This window comes from Daldinia loculata (genome assembly GCF_022478755.1).
Source record: "Daldinia loculata strain CBS 113971 unplaced genomic scaffold F4817scaffold_7, whole genome shotgun sequence".
Lineage (NCBI taxonomy): Eukaryota > Fungi > Ascomycota > Sordariomycetes > Xylariales > Hypoxylaceae > Daldinia > Daldinia loculata.
Genome location: NW_026054861.1, coordinates 789,689 through 812,532, shown reverse-complemented (window position 1 = coordinate 812,532; position 22,844 = coordinate 789,689). Strand labels below are relative to the sequence as shown.

The window sequence follows — 22,844 nt, the reverse complement described above, 5'->3', positions numbered from 1 at the left end:
AGATACAAAACCGTTCGAAGATTCTAGCTTAATTTTTGCCTGAACAGGTAATTTTTAATGATAAAAGTCTTCCCGAAAACATAAGATGCGTATCTTGCCATAATATTTCGTATGTCTTAATACCTTACTCTTTTAAGTAACATCTCCACCAAATAACATTTAACATCCTAGTAACTTGTAAAAAAGAATAAAGTCATCTTATCGATAGAGGGGTACTTGTCAGAAAGCTTGTTTAGCAGTAAGGCAGATAAACTTTTTTTTTTTAGTATCATTATTCTGCCTGCTGCAGAGTCGGACTCGCCGCAAAACTTCCAAATAATTATTTTTTTATTTCCATTCCCAACAATCCCCCTTCCTCTAATTAGGTATATTATTCAAGCCTCGTGATATAAGAGGTAGCCCTACCTGAATTGACGCCGGTGCCGTACGTCTACGTTTTCCAAGCTTTCGCGGCAAGTTAGCAAGATGAAGTACGTGCTAGTCAGCGGCGGTGTCATCAGCGGCATTGGCAAAGGTATTGCTCTTTTCACTCTTGTTTACAATGATGACAAAATATACTAAAGTCGGCTTCAGCTGCTAACTTGATTATTTGATAGGCATAATAGGTATAGCAGCGAGAAATGAACCACTTATACTTCTGGCTCTGCTAACTTTTTTAAGCTTCCTCGTCTGGGCTTCTGCTTAAGACGACGGGTCTTAAGGTTACGGTATGAGCTACGAGCATGCACTTTTCCGTGTCATTTAACGATCATATGCTAATTGGGGATTGTGGCTTAGGCAATTAAAATTGACCCGTATTTGAATGTAGACGCTGGTACATTAGGCCCACTCGAGTAGGTGAGATACCTAAGGTGATAAATATATTGCAATACTAACAGTAATCGATTTTTTAAGACATGGAGAGTGCTTTGTTCTAAAGGTGAAATCTAACTTTCAGGATTGTATCGTTACTAGCATGCTAATAGAAACTAGGACGGAGGCGAATCTGATCTTGATCTCGGAAACTATGAGCGTTATTTGAACCTCAACCTCACTAATGAGAACAACATCACAACTGGCAAGATCTACAAGTTCGTCACACTGGCCTGTCATTTTGTTTTAGTTTTGCTTTATACTAACTTCCTTAAAGGGCTGTAATCGAACGGGAACGGAAGGGTGACTACATAGGTCGCACAGTCCAGGTTGTACCTCACATCACAGATGCCATTCAGGACTGGATTCAGCGGGTAGCGAGGATACCTGTTGATGATAGTAGCGAAGAACCCGATGTCTGTATCAGTATGTATTCATGGCCCCCAGCGAGTTTTCAGGCGCTAATTAATATTGGTTTATAGTTGAATTGGTACGTTTTTACACTGGATTTATTGTTATTAGCTACGCAACTGGCTTTGATTTTACGGATCTAATTGGCTCCTAATAGGGTGGCACTGTTGGCGACATTGAGAGCATGCCCTTCGTCGAAGCATTAACTCAGTTCCGATATAAGGTTGGCAAAGGAAACTTGGTCAACATACATGTCTCTTACGTGCCCATCATCCATGGCGAGGAGAAGACCAAGCCTACGCAACATGCTATCAAACAGATGCGAAGCGCCGGTTTAATACCAGACCTGGTTAGTACCAAAATGGGATATTATGTGATATTGGCAACTAAGAGCATCTATAGATTGCTTGCCGCTGCGAGCGTGCTCTCGACGAAGCTACGACTCAAAAGATTGCCCGAAGCTGCCAGGTCGAATTCAAACAGGTTGTTACCGTTCGGGATATCGAGACTATTTATCAAGTACCACTACTCCTTGAGGACCAGGGCTTGCTTCACCGTCTACGCGAGGCCTTGATGTTAGACCAATTATCGATCCCCCCGACCTTGGTCAGCAAAGGCGAAAACTTATGGAAATTATGGAAGAAGACTGTCGTGACAAAGCCATACCTAGAGCCGGTAATAATTGCTTTGGTTGGTAAATATATCGCACTTCCTGATAGTAAGTATCGCCAATTCATTTATAACTCTGTCTATTAAATCATAGGTGTTGTTTATTTAAAGATATATATTATCCCTAGAATAGCGAAAACTAACATGTGATGTCTAGGTTACCTCTCCGTGATCAAGGCTCTAGAACATTCTGCAATGCGATGCAACCGCAAGCTAAACCTATGCTGGATTGATGCAGAGCACCTTGAAGATGCTACTTTGAAGAGCGATCCCACCATATATCATAAGGCTTGGTCACAACTTACTGTTGCTTCTGGTTGTAAGTAATTTAATATTCGTCATCCCCATTACAAGAGAGCTGGAACGCAATCTATACCAATAAAGTGGCTGCTTGGAAAGTAGGCCTTGAGCTATCTAAATATTTTCGGGCGCCTTTAACGTGCTACCGGCTAATTCAATACAGGCATCTGCCCGGGAGGATTCGGTGGTAGAGGCGTAGCAGGGATGGTCAAGGCTGCAAAATGGGCACGCGAATGCAAGATCCCTTACCTGGGAATCTGCCTTGGAATGCAGGTCGCCGTTATAGAAGCCGCTCAGAATCTGTGTGGATATAAGGGTGCTACCTCGGAAGAATTTGATGCTAACGCCGAACATCGTGTTGTCATCTTCATGCCAGAAGGGTCAAAAGAGATAATGGGCGGCACAATGCGACTCGGTACAAAAGCAACACATTTCCAATCCGGGAGCGAGTGGAGTAAGCTTCGGGCCTTGTACGCAGACTCCAGCGTTATGGAAGAGCGACACAGACACCGTTACGAAGTCAACCCTGATTATATCGAGGAGCTCGAGAAGGTTGGGCTCAACTTCATTGGCAAGGATGAATCAGGAAAGCGTATGGAAGTGGTTGAGCTGAAGGATCATCCCTTTTTCGTTGGAGTCCAGGCCCACCCCGAGTTTACATCTCGCGTTCTCGCTCCGTCGCCTACGTACCTCGGTTTTATGGCTGCCAGCACAGGCTGCCTCGACCAGGTTATCCAGGAGATACGACAACAGAAGAAGCAAACTAACGGTCTTGTCAATGGTGCGGAGGAGAGCGTTCATTTCTGATTTTGCGGATGATAGAGGAACAAATTTTCTTCGTAATGGATAGCATAGGCTAGAATCTATCTGAGGCGAGTCCTATCAGACTTATTCTTGTTAATGGGAGGTTAAACCTAGAGAGAAACAAAGGAACATATTTTACTTGCCGTCCAGCTATGGAGCTAGAGCGGATAGTTATTTTAAATTAAGGGGACTACTACGCAATCTGGGTTCGATCTGTTACTATCATATAACTTCACGCTTGCAGGGTGTAAGCCAGTTGGCACTATGATATTCTAGTTACGTGGTTTACAAATATATATTAAAAGAGAGCATAGAGAAAAAAATGAAACTTTGATTAGAATGAAAATGTGTTAATCAAGTGTTGTAACTTGAGAATGTTAACATTTTAATAACATGTATGAAAAAGCAGCTCCACTTTCGCCCGCCGTATACATAGTACAACAGTGCTGATAGTTCAAGCATTCCCACCCCACCACATCTTCAATTTACACCACATTTGAAGTTAAGCTCACCTTTATTCAACCGACCTGAACCTATAATTTCTATAATTTCCGCAAGGCAATTTAGTATCAGATCATAGACCATAGAATGGCCAGCGGTAACAGCGAGACGAGTATGTTTATTTCCACTCCTATATCTTTATTTTCATTTAGTTATTCCAAGTAGTCAGATAGGATTGATTGACTAACCCCTCCATCTCTAAACCAACAGTCAACCTCGACACCCTGAGCGCCCAGCAGCTCAGCCAGGTGAAGAAGCAACTCGACGAGGAACTAGAGCACCTGACGTCGTCCTTTACCCAGCTCCACGCCGCCCAGTCCAAGTTCCGCGAATGTCTGCGCTGCGTTCAGGATAAAAACAAGTCGCCTGCTCTACGGGGTACGTCCACTGTCACTATCACTATTACTATTACTATTGCTATTGCTATTGCTATTGCTCGGCATGGGATAGCTATGATGAGAAAGCGAATTTGAATTTGAGATCTAAGAAATTACAGAAAACAACTCGATCCTCGTCCCTCTTACCAACTCCCTCTACGTGCGTGGGACCCTCGCTGATGCGTCCCACGTCGTCGTCGACATTGGCACCGGCTTCTACGTCGAGAAGGTGAGAACCACGTGTAGCATGGGCATCAGGACTACGAATTTGTTGACACGAGCGTATAGAATATCAAATCAGCAGCGGATTTCTACGAGAACAAGGTGGGCGAGTTAGGAGCAAGTATAAGGGATCTAGAAGCAATCGTGCAGGGCAAAACTAACAACGTACGGGTTGTCGAAGAAGGTATTATTGACTCTATACGTCCTAATCTGGATTTTCTCTCCGTTTCAGTAGCTAATACAACTTGCGAAACTATTAGTTTTGAGGCAAAAAATGGTCGGCGGAGCGCAGCAGACAGCATCATCGTAAACGGCCAAGAGCTGTGAGATATCCTTGATGGATCTTAGCTCTTAACAAACATCAAAGCCCCAGCGCCAAACTATCAACAAGTAGGGATTGTTTTGATACATCCTTCCTATCATAACTCATGGTCTGAACCTGAAATGGCAAGCCTAGAAGAGGTGCTCAAAGGCATCGCGAATGTCACCAACTGTCCGTAGGAAATGGTCAACCCTGTCAGGGCCCTTAGGCGTCGTTTCACCTCGCAGGCCTTCAAGTAGACACTCCAACTCGTCGCCCCAGACGTTCCCAACCACATCCTCTTCCGAATCCCAGTCTTCTCCAAAGATGCTGATTCCAAGTTCGATCTTCGGCACTGCCTTGGCTCTCATGGCAGGGATGCTGTCCCATCGGTGGTTGACTGCGATCTCGACAATGTACGTTGTGGCCTTCCATCTGAATTGATAGATTGTCTTGACCGCGACATGCTTGATTTTACTCTCCACCGCGATGGAGGGTTCCAGCTTGACGCTGGGATAGACGTTAAGGTCGTGAGGTCGCTCCGAGTTTAATAGTTCGGCCTTGGCAGATCTTAAGTACTGGGTAACTTCTGGGAACGTCTTTGCGCCCTTGTCCTCTTCGATGCCTTCCAATTGCCAGTCGAGGTTCCTGGTAGCGGCGTCAGATTGTATATCATACCAATTCATATCTAGTAGTAGACTTACTTTCCAAGGCTCAAGTTATAAACATTAGCCTCGGCAGGGTTGGCATCAAGTGTACTCGAAGTTACGCGGTAGAGCTTACAAGCGATCGTGCCTCTTGACCTCTCGCTGGTTCTCTTCTTGATAGGTACATCAAACTTGGTCCCCTCAGAGCGCATCTCGAGAGAATATTGCGGTAGGACATCCGCTGCTACGGCCGCCTGGTTGCCAATAGGTTGGAACGGACCGTTTGTGCTGTTCCTGACAAAATCAAGGACTCTTTTAACTAGTGTCTCGTCACCGATCCTATTCAATCATTAGTGATACCGGCTAATTTTATGAATCTTAAAGGTTCAAGTGCTCACCAGTTCTTCAGCCATCCAGAGGCTCGGGGATTCTTCACCATGGCATGGAAGTCGTTGTACCCATACACTTCCTTGCCCTTCGGGTACTTTCGCAACATGAACTGGCCTAAGTAAACTCTCAGTGTCAATGACAACTTGAGACGGCCGGCTTTGATCAGCGACTTGTAGAGATAGTCGTTCAGTTTCGCCTTGTACTGCTCAGGAGTCTCCAGAAATTGCAGGCCGGCAACAGCATCTTGTCCTGGCTGTAGTATTGGTCGTACTTCGCCCGATACAGGGTTGGTGTGCAGAAGGACCTGAGCAGCGCTATCGATTTCGGCGGGAGGTTCCATGAAAAAATTAGATCCTCCGATGGACTCATTGGAGATCAAGTCCTTAGCCACATCCTGTACCAAGTTGATATACTCTTTGATGTTCTTGGCAAGACCGTTGATTCTCATGTACGAGCCTTGGGGGGTCTTGCGAAGTTCAAGATTGTTGTCATTCGCTCGGCTCAGTTCTTTGTATACGGCCTCAATCACCCCGGAAGCTACTTCTGGGGCGTGAGAAATGATGAAGTTGACCTAAGATTTTCAAAAAGGAAGGCCGTATTAGCGATTATCATTTTTATACGAGTGAAAGCTGTCGAGGGAGTTACAAACCTTCACTTTCTCGGTAGGATTAGCCATGCTATGCGCACTTTTGGATGCACTGCGCAGGCTAATGACCGGCTTGGGTTCTTCTTTGAAACTCGACGTGTCTGTCTGAGTAGTTGCTTCAGTAGGTGCCGGCTGAGAGTCGGGGGTGACGGTGTTTGTGTGGGTGTCATCCATCTTAGTGGCGTTGGCGTCTGTTTTCGAGGTGTTACCAGTTGCCTTGGGTGGATACAGCATGGCAAAGGGCTCGTAGGTAGAAGGATTGTAGGCACCGGGATGAAGAACTGGTAAGTATTGAAGTGCAGCTTCCCCGTTGTCTGACCCTTGAAGAAGTAAGTCTAAGGAAGATGCCGGATCACCGCCACGATCAACGTCGTTCAACGAGTCAGAACTATTGAGGATAGGACAAGTCACAAGTTAGTCTCACCCATGGATTTAAGACGACTAATTATGCAAGGTAAGAAAGACACATACAAGTCTATCAAGGACTCCATTGTGACTTGCAGCGTAGATGTATGTTCCAGTATCAGGTTTCTAAAATCAAATGAAGAAAAGACACGAAGGCATGAAGCTGTCAAGTGGAAATTGTATTAAGATTATAAGACAAAGCTTCTATAGATACGTCGTGGGTTTCAAGTTCTAGGAAACTGGTTAGAATAATTCGGCGATGGAATCCAAAGATAGACAAATTTATGTCTTTGAAATGCCGACATTGTGGTTAAGATATAAAGTGGCAGGAATCGGTAGTTGCCGTAGTGGCCGTAGTTGCCTTAGGGCTCTATAAGTAGGCGGCGCCTACCTTGATTACAACATACATGTAGGTTAGGTGTTGCCATGTGTGTACCCCTACAGTCTACTGCATGACGGTGTAGCACATGCAAGTATCCGCTCCGTTGTGTACAAGGCAAAGAGCTATGTTGTAGCAAGCAATCTGTTTAGATAATTTGCGTGGGCAACCAAAAAAAAAATATCAACTAGATAAATATTCTTCTATTATTTTTCAATTTCATGAATGAGGATTCATATAATTTCTACTATGTTGTCGGCTTGGTAAAGCTGTACCTAATCAATTTAATTAATTAAACTAACAGGTCACGTGATTGCGCGAATCTGCCTTACACGAGAAGCCGCGTCCAATCTGCTAGTTACCGCTCTCCGCTGCCCGCTGTTCACTTACAAGAGCACCTACCGACATTCGTTTTATTATAATGCGCACCAATTACTCAATTACTTAATTGAACAAACAAAGTTTTTGGAGCGTTTCCTAATTTCGACTTGTAATAATTTATTCTCATTACACCCTTTTGATTTTAGCTGGTAATCCCCGATGGTCCGCCGGTCTTCCAACGTCATTAAGGGGGTCGCCAGAGATGACTCGGATGATGAGTTGGGTGTCGATGATCACCCCTGGGAGTGGATTTACCGGGAAGCCGAGTCATCTGCATCGCCTACCAAGAGGAAGAGGAATGCCCATCATAGCATAGTGGGCGCTCGCATGGGCACTTTCGAATGCTACGTTGGCGATTGTGTTCTATTAAAGGCCGATGGCTCCAATGAGGCCTGGGTCGCTATAGTTGCCGAATTCCGCGAAGCCGACGAGGATGGAGATAAGGCAGCTAATTTCCTGTGGTTTTCTACTGAGAAAGAGATCCGAAATAGCGATCGGAAGAGAACTGATTTCCTACCGGTTGGTATTTGGTATTAATCTATACGCTTCCCTGCTTCCCTTGCTAATTATACTGAGCTTAGAATGAATTATACATCACGCCATCTACTGATGTCAATCCATTAGCTTCTATCAACGGCAGAGCCGTGGTTATGTCTCAGCAGAAGTTTCAGGAGGAATATCCCAGTGGTAAGGTCCCCCGTAACTCACCAGGCTACAACAAGACCTTCATTTGCAAAAGAGGATGCAATACGAGGACTGCGACGTACACAGAAGAGTTTATATGGGAGGACGTCTATTCCGGCAGGGAAGGAGATGTGGACGACCTGCTAGAATTGGTACGGAGCGGGACGAGATCGACAAGGAAGCGGCGCAATCATGATGTATCTACCCGAGAAACGGACTATGTGGCTACCCAGCCAGAGCGAGACGAGGATTGTCCTTCTGATGACGGCGCTCCTCGACCTGTCACTACGCCGAGAAAGAGGCAGAAAACAAAACAGGTCGTGACACCTTCTAACCGCAGGTAAATACTTGGATGCTTAGTCCGCCATGTCCCGAAAATTGTGACCAAGTGTTGTTAACCTAGACTACTAGAGTTGTGGTGAAAAAGGCGTTGGAATTCACCCCGCTTGCTACCCGAATACTTTCTCCAAGCCACCACCAGTCTTCCCCTTTCCAGATTGCAAGGGCTCAATTACACGTTGCATCGGTACCAACTAGCTTACCTTGCCGAGAATCCGAGTTCTCTTTGGTATATTCGCATCTCGAGGCTGCTATTACTGATGGCTCTGGCGCTTGTATCTACATCTCTGGAACTCCAGGAACGGGGAAGACGGCTACAGTACGAGAGGTGGTGTCAAAGCTAGACGAAGCGGTGCGATCCGACGAGTTAGACGACTTCATCTTCGTCGAAATCAATGGTATGAAGATAACCGACCCGCACCAGTCGTACTCCCTCCTCTGGGAGGCTTTGAAGGGACAGCGAGTCAGCCCGAGCCAGGCACTAGATCTCCTCGAGCGAGAGTTTAACAACCCGAGCCCTCGACGAGTCCCTTGTGTTGTCCTGATGGACGAGCTCGACCAACTCGTTACTAAGAACCAAAGCGTCATGTATAACTTTTTCAACTGGCCTGGGCTGAGACACTCGCGACTTATTGTACTGGCAGTGGCTAACACGATGGACTTGCCGGAAAGAACGCTTAGCAACAAAATTAGCAGTCGTCTGGGCCTGACACGTATCACATTCCCAGGCTACAACCACGAACAACTCATGAAGATCATCCAGTCGCGGCTTGAGGGTGTTCCGGGTAACATCGTCGAACCAGATGCTGTTCAGTTCGCCAGCCGCAAAGTCGCTGCTGTGAGTGGCGATGCGCGGCGCGCTCTCGATATCTGCCGGCGAGCTGTTGAGCTAGCTGAAGCTGACGTCAAGGGCTCGGGCCCTGACCCGGGAACTCCAAGTAAGAGGGCAAAGGCAAAAACGGGCGAAGCAGACAGAACAAAGAGCTCGAGAGGTAAGGTCACGATAGCGACAGTTAAGCGAGCGATCAACGAAGCGACCACGAGTCCCTTGCAGCAATACCTACGAGCGCTTCCGTTTGCTTCCAAGTTAATTCTCGCGTCCCTACTAGTGAGGAACGAGCGGACAGGTTTGCCCGATAGCACCTACGGCGATGTGATGGAGGAGATGAACCGGGCTCTGGTATTAGATGCCGGTAGCCGTCGAGTTGGTTTACTGAGACATACAACGGATAGAGATTCTAAAGTCGACATAAGCACACGAAAGAAAGAGCAAAAGCTCCCTAGACCGGCAGGCATTAGTACAGCTGCGGTTGATCTCACTGGAGCTGGAATCATCATCCTTGAAGGCCAGAGAGCAGAACGGCCGAGCAAGATCAGGCTTGCTGTAGGCGATGAAGAGATCAAGCTCGCATTTCGAGACGACCCTGAGATTCGGGCGCTGGGTATAGCATTCTAATAATGTACAGATAGTACCAAAACCAATATTTACGACGTTAATACCCCTGATAGTTATCATCTGTTTCCGTCCTTCGTAGCGCAGAATGTCTAAAACACACCCCCAAGTGCGAGCAATACAATACAAATTATGCAAATTTTGACTCCTAATTAATTAATACTTTTGTCTCCCCAGCGTAGGTTTCCACTCGAGCGGATGCGTCTCCGGCGTTGCCTTCTCATCCTGCTTCCATATCTTAATCGTCTTATCTGCCTCACCGACAATAAGCCGCAGTCCCGTGCGGTCGAACGTCGAGCTCATGATACCCGCCTCGGCGTCTAGGGACCCCGGCTGGGCAATAGAATCTAAAGACTGGAACCGGTGTCCGGTTTTCCAGTCCCAGAAGCTCATGGAACCGTTATCGCCGCCGGAGAACAGGACATCCTCGTTGAGGGCGAGGGAATTGATGATGGCGTTGTGACCGTCGAAGTTGCCCATGAAGGCGCCCTCGGGACATTTCCATTGCTTGATGCTGCCGGTGCTGCCGGTCGCAAAAGTGAATTCGCTGGGGTGGAGGGCCAGTGCGCGGACACCCTTTTTGTGGTGTGTGAGGACGCCCATGGTCTTGCCTGCAGCGAGGTCCCAGAGACGCACGGTGGAGTCGAGAGACGCGGTTATGACTTGCGGGTCGGCTTCTTGACACTTGAGGTCGGCCACGGTGCCCTTGTGCCCGGATAATACATGGATGTTGCTGCGTGTGCGCATATCCCAGACGCGGGCTACGCCGTCTCGGCCACCTGTTACTAGAACATCGAGAGTAGGGTGTAATGATAAGGTATACACGCCACTAAGGTGGCCGTGGTAATGCCGAATCACCTTGTTCGTTTCCAAGTCCCAACATTTTACCATCTTATCCTCGCCACAGGAGAATAGATACGGGTGTCGAGGGGATACAGCGAGGCCTCGCACGGTGGATATGTGGCCCGTCAAGGTCAGCCTTAGGTTCCCTGTTGCTAGATCCCAGATCTTGATGGTGCGGTCGCCGGCACCGCTAGCAAACCACTGGTTGTGCGGCTCTACGGCTAGGGCACGCACCCAGCCTAGATGGCCCGAAATTACTCTCATGAGCTTCCATGGGGGATGCCAGTCGGGCTTGGCTTGATGCGTGGCCTGCGCTCGGGCGACGCTTAGGGATTGGGATGTGGTGGTGCTTGAACCGGGTAAGGTAGCGGGAGGTCGTTGCAGATGGACTAGGGCATTGGAGTTTGAAGGGAGGTTATTTGTACTGGACGAGGAGGATTGCGCGATGCCCTCGATTAGCTTCTGTGTCTTCTGGTCTTCTGGTGCGGCCGGGGGTTCGTTCGCAGCTGGCCGCTTGCCCTTCTTCCTGGCGCTCATGGCACTCGCCTGCTTCTGGGCAAGGGCGGGAGGTAGTTCTCGCACATATTGGTATTCGGCGTGGAGGCGGAGGGATAGAGCGTCTTTCTCGCGTTGGGGTTCGAGCGCGTCGTCGGTCAGCTTGACTTTCTTGCGCGCCGACTCGCGGGCTGATGGATCTGCGAAGAGCGATTTCGAGCGTCGGGCGTTCTCTAGCACGAGAGATTTGAGATCGGGAGTGCCGATCTCCATCGTGTTGGCTGGCTATGGAGTGTTATGTAGGTGGTAATGATAATAGTGATGATAGTGATGATGGCTAAAGTTTAGAGCAAATGGTTAAGCAAATGTTTGGATTGATGCATTGGATCTAAGCTAGGTACAAGTTAACAAGCATTATCGATAAGATTGGATGTACACCGTATAACTCATTAGTTGAATGATCTCCGGTTTTGTGAATATCCACCAAGTCCCACATATGTATTCCGTATGACTAGCATCTAGATCCACTTTTCTATTTACTAAAGGTACCTCGATACTTTTGGGTGCTCGATACATATGAATGACGCTGTACCTCAGGAGTCTGGACCAAAGAGAAACCATATTCGTTTGCTCCTTAACAAACACTTCCTCTAGTAAACGTCTCATAACTATAAGCTATACCTGAGCTCATCTCAGGTGATCCCCGGCGTACGACATGGCTTCCGACCAGTCGAGATACGCCATACATGCTGCGGCGAGGGAGGGCAAAGGTAAAGCTTCCCTTCTATACCACCGAGTCTTTTTCTTTAGAAGCTATTTACTAACTGAAACCCACATCTGGCAGTCACCGTCGTCGAGTCTTTACTAAACGTAAGCTCATGGGTTTAACGTATCCTAACGAGATTTCAATATGGCTAAGGAGGTCAACAGGCGGACCCAAAACTATCCCGTCTCAAGGATGATGACGGCCGCCTTCCTATACACTGGGCTGCATCTGCGAACAATCAACCCATAGTGTTGATGTTAGCCCAGCAGAAAGATTTTGATCCGGATATTGAAGTGAGTATCAGCCGTGGAAGTAGACATACTTCCTACTTAGCCTCGTACCACATCTTTAGCTTCACATAACTAACAACGTCTTAAGGATGCCAGCGGCTGGACCCCCTTGATGATCGCGGCAAGCGTAAAAGACGGCGGCGCAGTAGTCGAGCTACTCCTCTCAAGAGGTGCCGACGTAAACCAAAAAAGTAAGTCTTACCCCTAACCGGCCCAAATCCAAAATTTCAAAAGCTAATTCCGAATTTCCGATAGACTATAACGGACAGGTGCGTTGCAGAGCTAAGATATCAGGATGGACTTATAGACAGGTTGTTGATACCAGCACAGACAGCTCTCCACTTTGTCGCTTCCAAGAGCAATCTCGAGGTAGCTCGTAAGCTTCTAGATCACAAGCCCCCGGCCTCCACCCGAGTCAGGGATAAGCGCGGCCAGTATCCGATTCACCGAGCGGCGGCCGTTGGCTCGGTGCCCATGGTTAACCTGCTGTTAAAAAATAAAAGCCCGCTCAATGCGACTGATAACTCGGGGTACACGGCTTTGCACCATGCGGTTGCTGAAGGTCACGGTTGGTTTCCTTCTATAATGAATTATAACCACAAGACACCTACGGCATGGCTGACAGGATATAGGAGATACCGCGGTCGCCCTGCTCAAGGCTGGCGCCGAGTTCGACAAGCGAGATTCAGACGGATATCTCGCGTTAGATCTTGCACCCGACAAGGAGGTTCGCAAGTACATTGAGCGGGGAGCAGAAAATGAGGGAATCGACCTGTAATTGGCTTATACGGGTGTTGGCTATTTGTCATTGATTGAGTACGCTACTCATAGTATTCTACTAGTTATGTCTTATACCCCAAAAGATTTAATTCAGGCGTAATATAAGGCCCGGACGAGTCACTGCCTCCTTATTTAATTGTGCGTTCCACGAGGTCCCTATACATGGCTTTGACATCGTCCACATCTGCACGTAACTCCTCTACCAGCTCGCTCTTTTCCCCGAGCATCTCTAACGTAGTTTGGTACCTTTCGTTGATAAGTGCCACCTCCTTCTCTAGTTCTTCCACTTTCTTCTTGGCCCCCTTTTCGGCCTCCATCTCCTTCATCAAGACGACGATCTCTCCGCGAGCCTCGTCCCGTTGGCTTGAAATCCTAGCAAGCTCTTCCTTAGCTGCTACCTTTTCACTCTCTAATCGACGGACTACAGCACTCATCCTCTCGACTAGTTGTACAGACGGCCCTGCTGTCATAGTAGATACCGACATCATATCCTGCAATACGTTGTGGGGAGATGCAGGTGTTTCGTTTTCAAAAACATCATCCCTATCCGTGGGGTGCGCTGACGGAGAAGCTAATATCTCCAAGCCACCGGATAGGGATGGCGGTGTCCCCGATGACTGCACCGACGAGAAGGGGAACATGGGTGACCGCATAGGAGGTTGTCCTGATGGCCGCCTTGCCGATGCCGGTCGATCGCCAGGACTCGGATCGCCATTGCTAGAGGGTGCCGATGTCTTGCGTAGTCTCGTTGGATAACTCTGTAACCCTAAGAACTCACCGCTAAACGTCCTCTGTGGCGCTGTTAATAGGGGAGATTCTGGACGACTAATGTTACGGAAGGCAGCAGTTGGTATATCTTCTAGCCAGTTCCGCCGGTCTGCATCTGTCCGCTCGGCCTTTTCTTCTTTCCACGCTAACCGCTGTCGTTCGAAATCAGACTTCGCTTCAGCTAACGAAGCCTCCGCCTCCTCGGCCCGCTTGCGCAGGGCTTCGATTTCTGACCGGTGCGAGGATAAGTCTTGTTGCACGCTGGGTAGTTGGTTTCTTGCCTCTTCCAACTCCTCTTCCTGACGTTTGGCTCGAGAAGCCTGATCCTAAGCATTAGTGATTGCGTTTGATTCAGGGGATGCGAACCACCTTACCGTCTCCCGGGCTTTCCGCCTCATTTCAGACTCGCGCCGTAATGCTTCATCCCTTTCCTTCTCCAAAGCCGCGGTCTTTGCAATTAAAGACGCCTCTATGCCCTGCCAATTCTCGCTAGCAATGGAATACTGCGTCTGTAGGGTCTCTATCTGGCGGAGTAGCTTCGCCTGCGCATCCCCTACAGCGCCTGTCGATGCCTCTTCCGCCCGAATTCGAAGGGCCTCTAATTTGCTCTCGAGGATCTGAACTTCCCCCTTGAGTTCCAACTCCACGGCGCGAAACCGCTCCGCAGCCCTGTCAGCCTTTTCTTGTAGTTCTGTTGCTTGTAATTTCGCACGGTCGGCTATTAAACTCTTCTCTACCTCTAGCGTTGCAACCGTTTCTTCTAGCTCTTTTACATGTTTCTCTCCCGCTTCTCGTAGCTGATCGTTCACCTTAGCAGCCAATGTCTTGGCTCGATCGGATTCCTCCTGCAGCCGATCCTTGAGTTCGGATATTGTACTATCTTTCAAGGAAATTTCAGCCTTTAGCACTTCTAAATCTCTTCTCAGTTGGCTTATTTGCTTCTGTGAATCTGCATTCGCCTTCTCGACATCGCCTTGATCGTGCAGCTTTTTGCGTAGAGCACTGAGCTCCGTCTCCGTTTTCTGACGCCAGAGTTTCTGTTCATTAAGCTCTTTCTCAACCACGACGAGTTGGCCTCTTAACTTTTTGATTATGCTCCTATGCTTCTGTTCCGTATTTGCCAGTCTTTGCCCTTCCTCCATCAACTGGGCAATCTGCTGGTCCTTCTCGGCATCTTTTTTGTCTGCGCTACCCGCCGGCGCGGCAGCGGCAGCGGTTCTTGCTGCCTCCGATGCTTGCCGGGCTAAATATTGTAGTTTAGCCTGCAGAGCATCAACCCTTTCAACATGGCTGTGGAGTTCTTCCTGGTGTTGCACATTGGCCTCCTCCAAGGTTTTTTCTAGGTCGGCAATGCGCTGCTCATATAGGGTCGCAGACGCTGAGGTGTTTTCAGTTCCCAACAGTTCTTCCTCAACTTCGATTGCCGGTGGCTCGGGCTTATCATCCTGAACTTCGCGATCGGGTTTTGGTGAAGCATGTAAGTCGCCTTCAGTAGCTTGCCCACAAACTGCTGGAGTTGGCGGACTCACAGAAGCCCCGTCGCCAAGTGTAGACGAAGCGGGCGCTTTGCTAACTGTATCATCCTTCGAGTCTTCTGTCTTCTCGGCGCTTGGTGGAGACTGTACCGTGGATGTTGCGGAAGGAACATCGGTGCTGGTACGGGGACTCTGAGTCGGTGGAGCTGATTCAGAACTTAATCTAGAGGGCGAGGCATCGGCTTTTTGGGCGGCATTCCTTGCGGCGACAGCTCGAGCTAGCCGTTCTTGCAATCGATCGTTAGAGGATCGTGAAGGCGTAGTAGACCGAGCTGGAACGCTGGTCGTAGTAGCGGAAGACGTCGATGGTGTTCTGGTCGGGCGTTGCGGTGATGACTGCTTTGCCGCATCCTCTTCGGCGAGGATATTGTCAAGGCGAGCTTCGACGCCAGCGACAGCCTGGGACAGAAAGGAGCCCCATCTCGACGACTTCTGGGGAGCTGACATATCTGAGGCTCTCGGGCCTACGCTGTAACTAGGGCGATGATCTTTAACGAGTGGTTATGTCGCACGTAGTTCGTTCTTCCAAGCAGTCCCGGAAAGGAAGCCGTCGCATTGTACAGAGCGTTATGCGCTGATTGCTGACGTGTCACGGCGACGAGATGATGAAACCTAGATCCGTCCTACCGTTCTACTAAGAGTAGAAATTGTAGAATTCAAATTGGTTTCGCATTTGTTTTTTTCTGTCGTTAGAAGACAGCTATAAACTAGACAGATGGTGAGATGGTGGCAGTCGGTATAAGGTGCCGGATAGGCTGTCGTATAAGAATACGAGGCACAGCTTTCGCGCAAGAGTTTCTAGCTAATGCGGATGGATTCTGCGGGTGAAGCTTGGCAGCTATAAATTACTAGAAATAGACCAACCAAAGGGAGCTGTTTGTTTCAAACGCCTAGAAGATGTCAGCCGTCAGCCGTCAGCCAGTACCAAATTGGAGGATTGCCCTGTTAAGAGAAAACACCCAAGGCGTCATCAAAAAGAGTCCGAGACGTTATCCGCTATATTGCATATCATCATTTTAATTGATCGAGTCCGGATATTTGCATATAGACTGCATACATACATGCACCTACCTACCTCGATACCTTTTGGGTATGCACTTGCCTTTGATCTATTACGTATAGACCAGGGGTCCCCAAAAGCCTTTCCTTAACAAGTTAGGTATACTTGCACATACTCACATGTTTTTTCTAGATTAATCCTGCATCGTGCCTACGTAAGGGTAGGTATATGTAATGTAAATAGTACGGACATAAGGTTCAGTAGGATGTAAAGTACATAACATCAATAAGAATGGTTCGACGCTACCTTGATTCTTACCGGAGTGCCGGAAACACACTTCTTCAACACTACCTACACAACTTACACAACCCATTCCATATTTCTCTTCATTCCTACCCGTCTGCTCAGACAAGCTCAACAGAGACACGTCCATCCATCTGTACAGAAACTCATTCGTAACTTCATATAATAGGACGAACTAGTTCCCTAACAACGACACTTGTATTATAAGCCGGTTTACCTACCTCGAAACATGTCTGTGCAGAGCCTCATCGAGGCTTTAAGCTTCCCTTACCATGAACCTCGGCACGGTTTCTGGGGTGAGAAAACGTCCACTTTGAACTTCTGTGAGGAGGTAAGTAAAATACATACTCTTCCTAGTCAAAAGAGTATAAGACTAAACACCGAATCTTAGGACTACGTTATGAGTTACTATTGTGCCGAAGTCTGCAATGTAGGCTTCTCTCTTCCCCATTTGTTCCTTTTCAGTTCTTTTTTCTTTCTTTCTTATCATCATCCCCTTGAGCTCGATATATACGAGGAGAATGAGGCGATTCGGAGACTAATTTATTATGTGCGGCGTGTTGCGTTTAGACCCTCACCAATGCTCTCTTCGTGTGGCTAGGCCTCAAGGGCATCCGAGGGTGCATCAAATATTCACACCCTCTGATTTTCGTTGTCACTTTTGCTGGATATATCGTGGTCGGCCTAGGGTCTACCTTTTTCCACGCTACTCTTAAGTGTAAGCCAGCGCACAACTGATGATACCATGCCCAAGTCTCTCTGGAGCAGGTTTCTCAATGTCCAGATCGCAGCTCTCTAACACTTGATAGATCCTATGCAACTGGTGGACGAACTTGCCATGATTTATACGACTTGTTTCATGTGCTTCGCTACGTTTACATACGGCAGATCTATTCACTTTTCCTCTCTCCTTGGCGCCGGCCTTCTCTGGCTTTCATGGTTTATAACTGTTCGTCTTACCTCCCGTCGCTGTTCATCGAACAGCTGGGCATACTAACAATGGATTGCTAGACAAGATATTATAAAACCAAGGATCCTCAGTTCCACCAAGACGCCTATGCGGTATTGACCGCCACGGTGGTCTTCTCTAACATGTGGATTATGGAGCGAACACTCCGGCCGGCCCTAAAGGCGAGAGAAGAAAGCAGAAAACGAGAGGCTCGCGCTCCGAGGTTGCCGACAACCAATGAGATGATAAGACAGATGTGGGTCTTAGTTGCGACAGGTAAGCTACTGATGGTAACGTGATTGGCAACCATGTTAACGATTCGGTTTCTTCGTTAGGGCTCAGCGTATTCCTCGGCGGTTATCTTATCTGGAACTTGGACAACATGTACTGCAATACGATTCGTAAATGGCGGCATCAACTCCAGCTTCCCTGGGCAGTCGTCCTTGAAGGTCATTCTTGGTGGCATCTGAGTTAGAAAAATCCTCTATTTCTTGTATGCTTTTATGTGGGAGACGGTTACTAATATCCTATATTTACTGTAGTGACTGGAATAGGTGGTAAGTGTAATCCCTATCCCGAATAACTAACGGGTAAGTGTCTCTAGTCCCCACTAACATGACTGTCTTTATTAGCATACTTCTACATCGTTTGGCGCATTTGGATCCACCGCTGTTTAGACGGCGACGAGGATAAATTTCAACTTGTCTGGCCCTCGATCTTCCGGATGCCAGAAGTAGTCGCCCTAGAGGACATAACGGATAAGAAAAAGCAATAGAAAGCGCGCCAACCCTGCTGGACGATCAGAGTACCTAGTACTCTTGCACGTACTCTTGCACACGCCCACCCGAGAACTCACTATACTCCACATATGCTACTTAGCGATAGACGGTAACGATAGATGACAGCGATAGATGGTAGCGATATCTGATGTGATTACAAGCGTACTCGAATAGAGGTTAGACGACATATTCATTCGGCGTTTACGGACATTAGAGGCAGCACATTGAGCGTTGAGTTTTGATGACTTACAAAGTATACACGAACGTCTACTTTAGGGTATACTCTAAAGCCTGTCTATATGGAGCTTGAAAGCTCCAGGCTAGGCTAGAACCCTAATAGAATAAATGGAATAAGTTAAGTCAATTCTATTGGATTGTAACTGTTACATTGTGATATGGCTGCGAAATTTGGGTACATTTAATTTTGTATTGGAAATAACCCCGCCATCCGCACACAACCTAAGCTCTAACCCCTCTATGTACATACCTATCTGGGTACATTGTAGGTAGTGACATCTCAATCAATTGAAGTCCTCTCTTGCCTTGCGCTACCATTGGAACGTACCTACATGCACCTTAGGTAATGCAAGCAACCGGTATAAATCTAATAGGTTAGGTACCTATTATATTCGTCTAGTCATCTACCGCGATATAAAGAATACACACAGCCCATCTCAACTTCAGGGTGCGCCGAGATTAATCCAAGGAAGCGGGAAAGCAAACAAGCAAAAATAAGAAAATCAAATCCTAGCGGGAGGATGTCTATCTCAAACGAGGCACTGCAGAAGGTATGTTATTTAGGTATTCATGACAAGACTACATCCACTCACAAAAATTGCAATATATAGTTGCTGCGGGAGGTTGAGACGCAGGCGATCGCAGCGCAGCAGCAAATATCCCTCGTCAGAACGCAACAAGCATCTAAGCAGCGGGAGTTGCGAATGGCGCAGCTAACGCGCAGCGAGATATCCTCGCTCCCGGCCGATACTAACGTCTACGAAGGCGTCGGCAAGATGTCAGGCCTTTTCTCTTCCCTCGCCACCCCTATCGGGTATGCCGATGAGTAACTACTAACCGGAATGTAGGTTTGTCGCCATGCCCGTTGCCGATATGAAGAGCAAACTAGAGGGCCAGATCAAGGAGGTGGAAGGCGAGGTGGACGGGCTCGGCAAGAGACTGCACTACCTCGAGGTTTCGCAGAAGAATAGTAAGGACCAGATAGACCGCATGCTGAGGGGCGGTGTGGGCGCGTCTTAGAGTAAAATGCAAAGATTCTGGGTCCGGTTCGGAAGGGAGGGGTTTTTGGCTGCGCTGGCTACACGGAGGCCTGCCGATCACGCGACACGGAACGCTGGCGCAGCAAATGGGGGAAGAAGCGGAGGCGTTGTGCTATGTATTAGTAGTGCTGGAAGGCGAACAATCAACCGTGACCCAGCTGCCCAGGCATTAGATCAGATTTGAACCTCCCGGCCAAGGAGGCTGTTCACCGGTGGTTCGTGATGCCTTAGTGCTTATTTGTCTATCTTACCCGAACACCAAAGCGGCTACTTGTGGAACATAACTACAGTCATAAACTTCTTGGGAGAGAAAAAGGGAAGATGACATGGTAGTATGGATATGTGGTTCGCCACTAAATTCAGTCATTAATCCTACCTTTATGCGGCTCACTTTACTGATTACTTCTATATAACTAGTGTAAGTACTTGTCACTTCTAACTCTTCGATTTTTAAATGTCTTAAATTAGTATGTTATAATACATATCAATGATGTTATGTATACTATTTCTGCATTTACAAGCGGCAAGCGAGCGCATAACCTTCCCGAAAAGAAGCAACTATAAAAGTACATAGTTCCGTGGTACCTACGTTCCTAGCCCTATCTATTAATAGGTACAATCGGAGACAAGTAAGGTACGATGTATCTACGTAATTAATAGAACACCCAAGTATGCATACCCAAGTAACTGCATAGGATGCTTGTTAAGCTTACGCATAACAACAACGAAGTTCCAAAGTTGTGTGTGTGCGTGTTAGGTAGTACTAAATGAACCCCACTCTCAGCCCCTCGGACAAGGGACTATAAAACATCTCATTAGTTAGCGTTATAATGCCCTGGAATCCACGAATTGTCGCTCAACTCCGTTTCGGCCCCCAACGATGGATTGATCGCTAAAGGTACCTGGCTAATGACGAAAGGTACACTATAAACTGTTCTGAACAAAGTACCGTGCATTAGGGCCGAGGTGGAATGCAACAACTCTGGCATGTACCTATTTGTTGGTAACAAGTGCCGTATAGCCGTATAGCCGTATTGGAGGTACTTTGTATTATACAATAGCAGTAACAAGTTGTACTACCCTGAGTGGGTATCGTTGTTTGTCGAAGTAGTACCCATCGGTAAGAACGACCTGGGGTGCCTTGGAAGACAACCCAATATAGTAATAACTAAGCAGTTAAGGTGGAAAGGTGGATTAGAACATGTGCGCGCGCCTGCGTTTTCTAACAACGATAAATGAAGAGCGCTTCCCCCGCCTTCGGTACCGTAGGGTATAAGCGTATTATAATAAGCAACTGCTTCTTACCCAAGTAGTTCTTATCCAAGTAGTTCTTATCCAAGGTGGTTCTTACCGAGTTCTTACTTGAATCTCCCGAACCTCCCTCCCTTATCTCATTTTCCCTTTTTTATTCCCCTCTCTCACCCACATCCTACTGGACATACCTGCCGTTTACTCGTCTTTTATTTTATATCGTCTTATATACCCTCTACTGAAATCAATCCGAGATGAGTAGATACAATTCCTATTCCGATGAGGACTCGGACCTCGATATCCGTGTGAGACATCGGCATGTCTCAGCCTCTCCTCGCCCTCCGGCTCCCCCTACCCTTGCGCATTATGTTGAGGCTCCGAACCGGTCTCGGCCCCGGTTCTACGAGACTGGTCCCCGAGTTGAGGATCGGTTTCTAACCCCGACAAATGAGCGTACCTTGGTTACCACTAGGCGCTCTGTTTCGCGGGACCGTCGTCCGGGTTCTCCTGGGAGCAATGTGTCTCAGCCGGCGCCACCTCCGGTCATTATTAACAACCGCATTTACAATAACTCAGACTCGGAATCGCTATCCTACTCCGATTCCGAAGACGAGTACAAGCGATCCCGATCCCGATCCCATCACCGTCGCCACCGCTCGCACTCTCGCGTCTCATCCAGCCACTCCCGTGAACGTGAACTTGAACTCCAGCGTGAACTCGAACTTCAACGCGAGCGCGATGCCTTTGCGCTCGAGCATGTGCGCGTAGATTACGAGAAGGAGATTGAGATGCGGCGCCGCGAGCATGAGAAAGAAATTGAGAACAAGCGTCGAGAGTACGAGCTGGAGCGCACGCGCAAGGAGCTGCAAGAGATCAAGCTAGCCAAGCAGATCGAGCAAGAAGAGCAGCGGCGAAACCGGACCATGCAAGAAGAGCGGGACCTGCGAGATGCCAAGAAGGAGCTTGATGCGATCCGCAAGGCCAAGGCGGACGACGAGTATGAGCGGCGCGTGAAGCAGAAGCTCGAGCTCGAGCGCATGAAAGCTGAAGAAGCTGCGCTCGAGGAGAAGCGGCGCCGTGACAAGGAAGCCAAGGAGATCATCGACAAGTATAAGCGCGAGGAGGCCGAGCGCAAGCTCCGCGAAAAGCAGGAAGCCGAGCAGCGCGAGAAGGAGTACAAGTCCAAGATGCAAGAGCAGCTGCTCAGATCTGGGCTCGACGAGAAGGAGATCAACGCTATCCTCGCCGGCGAGAAGATCAAGCGCGAGAAGGAGAAGAAGGAAATGGAGAAGAAGGAAGAAAAGAAGGAAGAGAAAAAAGAGGAGGAGAGGCCGATTTACACACGCATGGCTCGGCGACATCTTTCGATTGAGACCCTTAGGGCTTATAACATTGACTTTCAGCTTGACCCCGTAAGTAGCATAGATACCCCCTCCCCCAACTATGTCATGTCAGTATGGTAGATCTAACCTCGCAAACTAGGATCCCGATTACATTTTGATCAAGCGATGGGTGGCAGAGCCAGAGCAGGACGTACTCTGGAGGCACACCAAGATCATCCGAGAGAAGCGATCTAGCTCTACCTCTTCTGGCAAGCTCATTAGTAAGTTTATCTCATCTCATACTTATCTGGCCACAATTATGAATTTCCTTAGCATCGTCGATAAAATACTTATGCTGACACTAGAATCCACAGTGAGCATCGAAGAAGGCAAGAAACATCACCACCATCACCACCTTGAGCCCGAATTTGAATGGGTCCGCAAGAAGGAGCGCCGACGCAGCCGATCCCCTTCGTTGCTCATGTATCTAGCCGGCGGACGGCCATCATAGCGTGTGGCTGGTTTTTGCATATATGGAAGCAGACGGGACGGGACGGTCGCTGCGATTTGCAGTTAACGAACGAAGTTACGCCTTTTTCCTACGTTGAGGTGAGGTGGGAGTGGCAGGGGCAGGGGCAGGGGCAGGCAGAAACGATCATGAACAAGGATATATACCCAATTTTAAATAAAGAGCGGTCCATGTCAAGCAAAAGAAATCTCCGATA

The 22,844-nt window shown here is 48.1% G+C and overlaps 10 protein-coding genes across 10 annotated transcripts; 7 read left to right on the top strand and 3 right to left on the bottom strand.

The window, feature by feature from the left end:
• The first annotated feature begins 181 nt into the window (after window positions 1–181).
• On the top strand, window positions 182–3,382 carry F4817DRAFT_328147 (CTP synthase). Its single transcript, XM_049302122.1, has 10 exons — window positions 182–514; window positions 661–707; window positions 778–833; window positions 895–919; window positions 973–1,070; window positions 1,130–1,268; window positions 1,421–1,612; window positions 1,666–1,981; window positions 2,090–2,251; window positions 2,396–3,382. Exons 1-10 carry the CDS (start codon window positions 466–468, stop codon window positions 3,037–3,039), a joined length of 1,728 nt encoding a protein of 575 aa, XP_049162306.1. The 5' UTR covers window positions 182–465; the 3' UTR covers window positions 3,040–3,382.
• A 135-nt stretch (window positions 3,383–3,517) lies between these two features.
• On the top strand, window positions 3,518–4,599 carry F4817DRAFT_264955 (Prefoldin alpha subunit). The gene is made up of 6 exons (XM_049299349.1): window positions 3,518–3,649; window positions 3,748–3,915; window positions 4,034–4,143; window positions 4,203–4,320; window positions 4,397–4,526; window positions 4,589–4,599. The coding sequence occupies exons 1-5, from the start codon at window positions 3,625–3,627 to the stop codon at window positions 4,444–4,446; spliced, it is 471 nt and encodes a 156-aa protein (XP_049162305.1). The 5' UTR covers window positions 3,518–3,624; the 3' UTR covers window positions 4,447–4,526; window positions 4,589–4,599.
• Window positions 4,590–6,548, bottom strand: F4817DRAFT_356824 (uncharacterized protein; the record flags this gene model as incomplete). The annotated part of the gene is made up of 5 exons (XM_049305842.1): window positions 4,590–5,085; window positions 5,142–5,423; window positions 5,483–6,045; window positions 6,124–6,311; window positions 6,545–6,548. 5 exons carry the CDS (start codon window positions 6,546–6,548, stop codon window positions 4,590–4,592), a joined length of 1,533 nt encoding a protein of 510 aa, XP_049162304.1.
• A 624-nt stretch (window positions 6,549–7,172) lies between these two features.
• F4817DRAFT_264923 (P-loop containing nucleoside triphosphate hydrolase protein) lies at window positions 7,173–9,841 on the top strand. The gene is made up of 3 exons (XM_049299348.1): window positions 7,173–7,804; window positions 7,867–8,309; window positions 8,381–9,841. The coding sequence occupies exons 1-3, from the start codon at window positions 7,445–7,447 to the stop codon at window positions 9,762–9,764; spliced, it is 2,187 nt and encodes a 728-aa protein (XP_049162303.1). The 5' UTR covers window positions 7,173–7,444; the 3' UTR covers window positions 9,765–9,841.
• F4817DRAFT_264907 (WD40 repeat-like protein) lies at window positions 9,841–11,448 on the bottom strand. The gene has a single exon (XM_049299347.1). The coding sequence runs from the start codon at window positions 11,370–11,372 to the stop codon at window positions 9,918–9,920; it is 1,455 nt and encodes a 484-aa protein (XP_049162302.1). The 5' UTR covers window positions 11,373–11,448; the 3' UTR covers window positions 9,841–9,917.
• A 195-nt stretch (window positions 11,449–11,643) lies between these two features.
• On the top strand, window positions 11,644–12,831 carry F4817DRAFT_264881 (ankyrin repeat-containing domain protein). Its single transcript, XM_049299345.1, has 6 exons — window positions 11,644–11,869; window positions 11,944–11,969; window positions 12,030–12,158; window positions 12,244–12,346; window positions 12,411–12,723; window positions 12,788–12,831. The coding sequence occupies exons 1-5, from the start codon at window positions 11,815–11,817 to the stop codon at window positions 12,533–12,535; spliced, it is 438 nt and encodes a 145-aa protein (XP_049162301.1). The 5' UTR covers window positions 11,644–11,814; the 3' UTR covers window positions 12,536–12,723; window positions 12,788–12,831.
• Window positions 12,832–12,981: 150 nt separating this feature from the next.
• F4817DRAFT_264885 (TATA element modulatory factor 1 TATA binding-domain-containing protein) lies at window positions 12,982–15,946 on the bottom strand. Its single transcript, XM_049299346.1, has 2 exons — window positions 14,078–15,946; window positions 12,982–14,023 (listed from the first exon to the last, which is right to left on the bottom strand). Exons 1-2 carry the CDS (start codon window positions 15,683–15,685, stop codon window positions 13,064–13,066), a joined length of 2,568 nt encoding a protein of 855 aa, XP_049162300.1. The 5' UTR covers window positions 15,686–15,946; the 3' UTR covers window positions 12,982–13,063.
• A 463-nt stretch (window positions 15,947–16,409) lies between these two features.
• On the top strand, window positions 16,410–18,664 carry F4817DRAFT_328132 (putative alkaline phytoceramidase). Its single transcript, XM_049302121.1, has 8 exons — window positions 16,410–16,872; window positions 16,933–16,971; window positions 17,112–17,259; window positions 17,351–17,490; window positions 17,553–17,766; window positions 17,826–17,960; window positions 18,033–18,047; window positions 18,123–18,664. Exons 1-8 carry the CDS (start codon window positions 16,771–16,773, stop codon window positions 18,263–18,265), a joined length of 936 nt encoding a protein of 311 aa, XP_049162299.1. The 5' UTR covers window positions 16,410–16,770; the 3' UTR covers window positions 18,266–18,664.
• F4817DRAFT_328126 (Prefoldin) lies at window positions 18,642–19,986 on the top strand. Its single transcript, XM_049302120.1, has 3 exons — window positions 18,642–19,057; window positions 19,118–19,284; window positions 19,355–19,986. The coding sequence occupies exons 1-3, from the start codon at window positions 19,028–19,030 to the stop codon at window positions 19,524–19,526; spliced, it is 369 nt and encodes a 122-aa protein (XP_049162298.1). The 5' UTR covers window positions 18,642–19,027; the 3' UTR covers window positions 19,527–19,986.
• Window positions 19,987–20,918: 932 nt separating this feature from the next.
• On the top strand, window positions 20,919–22,780 carry F4817DRAFT_264731 (uncharacterized protein). Its single transcript, XM_049299343.1, has 3 exons — window positions 20,919–22,209; window positions 22,280–22,400; window positions 22,494–22,780. Exons 1-3 carry the CDS (start codon window positions 21,052–21,054, stop codon window positions 22,628–22,630), a joined length of 1,416 nt encoding a protein of 471 aa, XP_049162297.1. The 5' UTR covers window positions 20,919–21,051; the 3' UTR covers window positions 22,631–22,780.
• Window positions 22,781–22,844: the final 64 nt, after the last annotated feature.

Excerpts from the sequence above, each read along its gene's own strand:
- F4817DRAFT_264885 (XM_049299346.1), bottom strand. The coding sequence starts at position 15,685 with ATGTCAGCTCCCCAGAAGTCGTCGAGATGGGGCTCCTTTCTGTCCCAG. Across the intron at positions 14,024-14,077 it reads GGCGGAAAGCCCGGGAGACG|GCTTCTCGAGCCAAACGTCA; the intron begins GTAAGGTGGTTC and ends GCTTAGGATCAG.
- F4817DRAFT_328126 (XM_049302120.1), top strand. The coding sequence starts at position 19,028 with ATGTCTATCTCAAACGAGGCACTGCAGAAG. Across the intron at positions 19,058-19,117 it reads CAAACGAGGCACTGCAGAAG|TTGCTGCGGGAGGTTGAGAC; the intron begins GTATGTTATTTA and ends TGCAATATATAG. Across the intron at positions 19,285-19,354 it reads TACGAAGGCGTCGGCAAGAT|GTTTGTCGCCATGCCCGTTG; the intron begins GTCAGGCCTTTT and ends ACCGGAATGTAG.
- F4817DRAFT_264955 (XM_049299349.1), top strand. The coding sequence starts at position 3,625 with ATGGCCAGCGGTAACAGCGAGACGA. Across the intron at positions 3,650-3,747 it reads CAGCGGTAACAGCGAGACGA|TCAACCTCGACACCCTGAGC; the intron begins GTATGTTTATTT and ends CTAAACCAACAG. Across the intron at positions 4,144-4,202 it reads CCGGCTTCTACGTCGAGAAG|AATATCAAATCAGCAGCGGA; the intron begins GTGAGAACCACG and ends ACGAGCGTATAG.
- F4817DRAFT_328147 (XM_049302122.1), top strand. The coding sequence starts at position 466 with ATGAAGTACGTGCTAGTCAGCGGCGGTGTCATCAGCGGCATTGGCAAA. Across the intron at positions 708-777 it reads CGACGGGTCTTAAGGTTACG|GCAATTAAAATTGACCCGTA; the intron begins GTATGAGCTACG and ends ATTGTGGCTTAG. Across the intron at positions 920-972 it reads GAGAGTGCTTTGTTCTAAAG|GACGGAGGCGAATCTGATCT; the intron begins GTGAAATCTAAC and ends AATAGAAACTAG.
- F4817DRAFT_264907 (XM_049299347.1), bottom strand. The coding sequence starts at position 11,372 with ATGGAGATCGGCACTCCCGATCTCAAATCTCTCGTGCTAGAGAACGCC.
- F4817DRAFT_328132 (XM_049302121.1), top strand. The coding sequence starts at position 16,771 with ATGTCTGTGCAGAGCCTCATCGAGGCTTTAAGCTTCCCTTACCATGAA. Across the intron at positions 17,260-17,350 it reads TTTCCACGCTACTCTTAAGT|ATCCTATGCAACTGGTGGAC; the intron begins GTAAGCCAGCGC and ends AACACTTGATAG. Across the intron at positions 17,491-17,552 it reads GGCTTTCATGGTTTATAACT|ACAAGATATTATAAAACCAA; the intron begins GTTCGTCTTACC and ends ATGGATTGCTAG.
- F4817DRAFT_264731 (XM_049299343.1), top strand. The coding sequence starts at position 21,052 with ATGAGTAGATACAATTCCTATTCCGATGAGGACTCGGACCTCGATATC. Across the intron at positions 22,210-22,279 it reads TTGACTTTCAGCTTGACCCC|GATCCCGATTACATTTTGAT; the intron begins GTAAGTAGCATA and ends CTCGCAAACTAG. Across the intron at positions 22,401-22,493 it reads CTCTTCTGGCAAGCTCATTA|TGAGCATCGAAGAAGGCAAG; the intron begins GTAAGTTTATCT and ends TAGAATCCACAG.
- F4817DRAFT_264881 (XM_049299345.1), top strand. The coding sequence starts at position 11,815 with ATGGCTTCCGACCAGTCGAGATACGCCATACATGCTGCGGCGAGGGAG. Across the intron at positions 11,870-11,943 it reads TGCGGCGAGGGAGGGCAAAG|TCACCGTCGTCGAGTCTTTA; the intron begins GTAAAGCTTCCC and ends CACATCTGGCAG. Across the intron at positions 12,159-12,243 it reads ATTTTGATCCGGATATTGAA|GATGCCAGCGGCTGGACCCC; the intron begins GTGAGTATCAGC and ends CAACGTCTTAAG.
- F4817DRAFT_264923 (XM_049299348.1), top strand. The coding sequence starts at position 7,445 with ATGGTCCGCCGGTCTTCCAACGTCATTAAGGGGGTCGCCAGAGATGAC. Across the intron at positions 7,805-7,866 it reads AGAGAACTGATTTCCTACCG|AATGAATTATACATCACGCC; the intron begins GTTGGTATTTGG and ends TACTGAGCTTAG. Across the intron at positions 8,310-8,380 it reads GTGACACCTTCTAACCGCAG|AGTTGTGGTGAAAAAGGCGT; the intron begins GTAAATACTTGG and ends CTAGACTACTAG.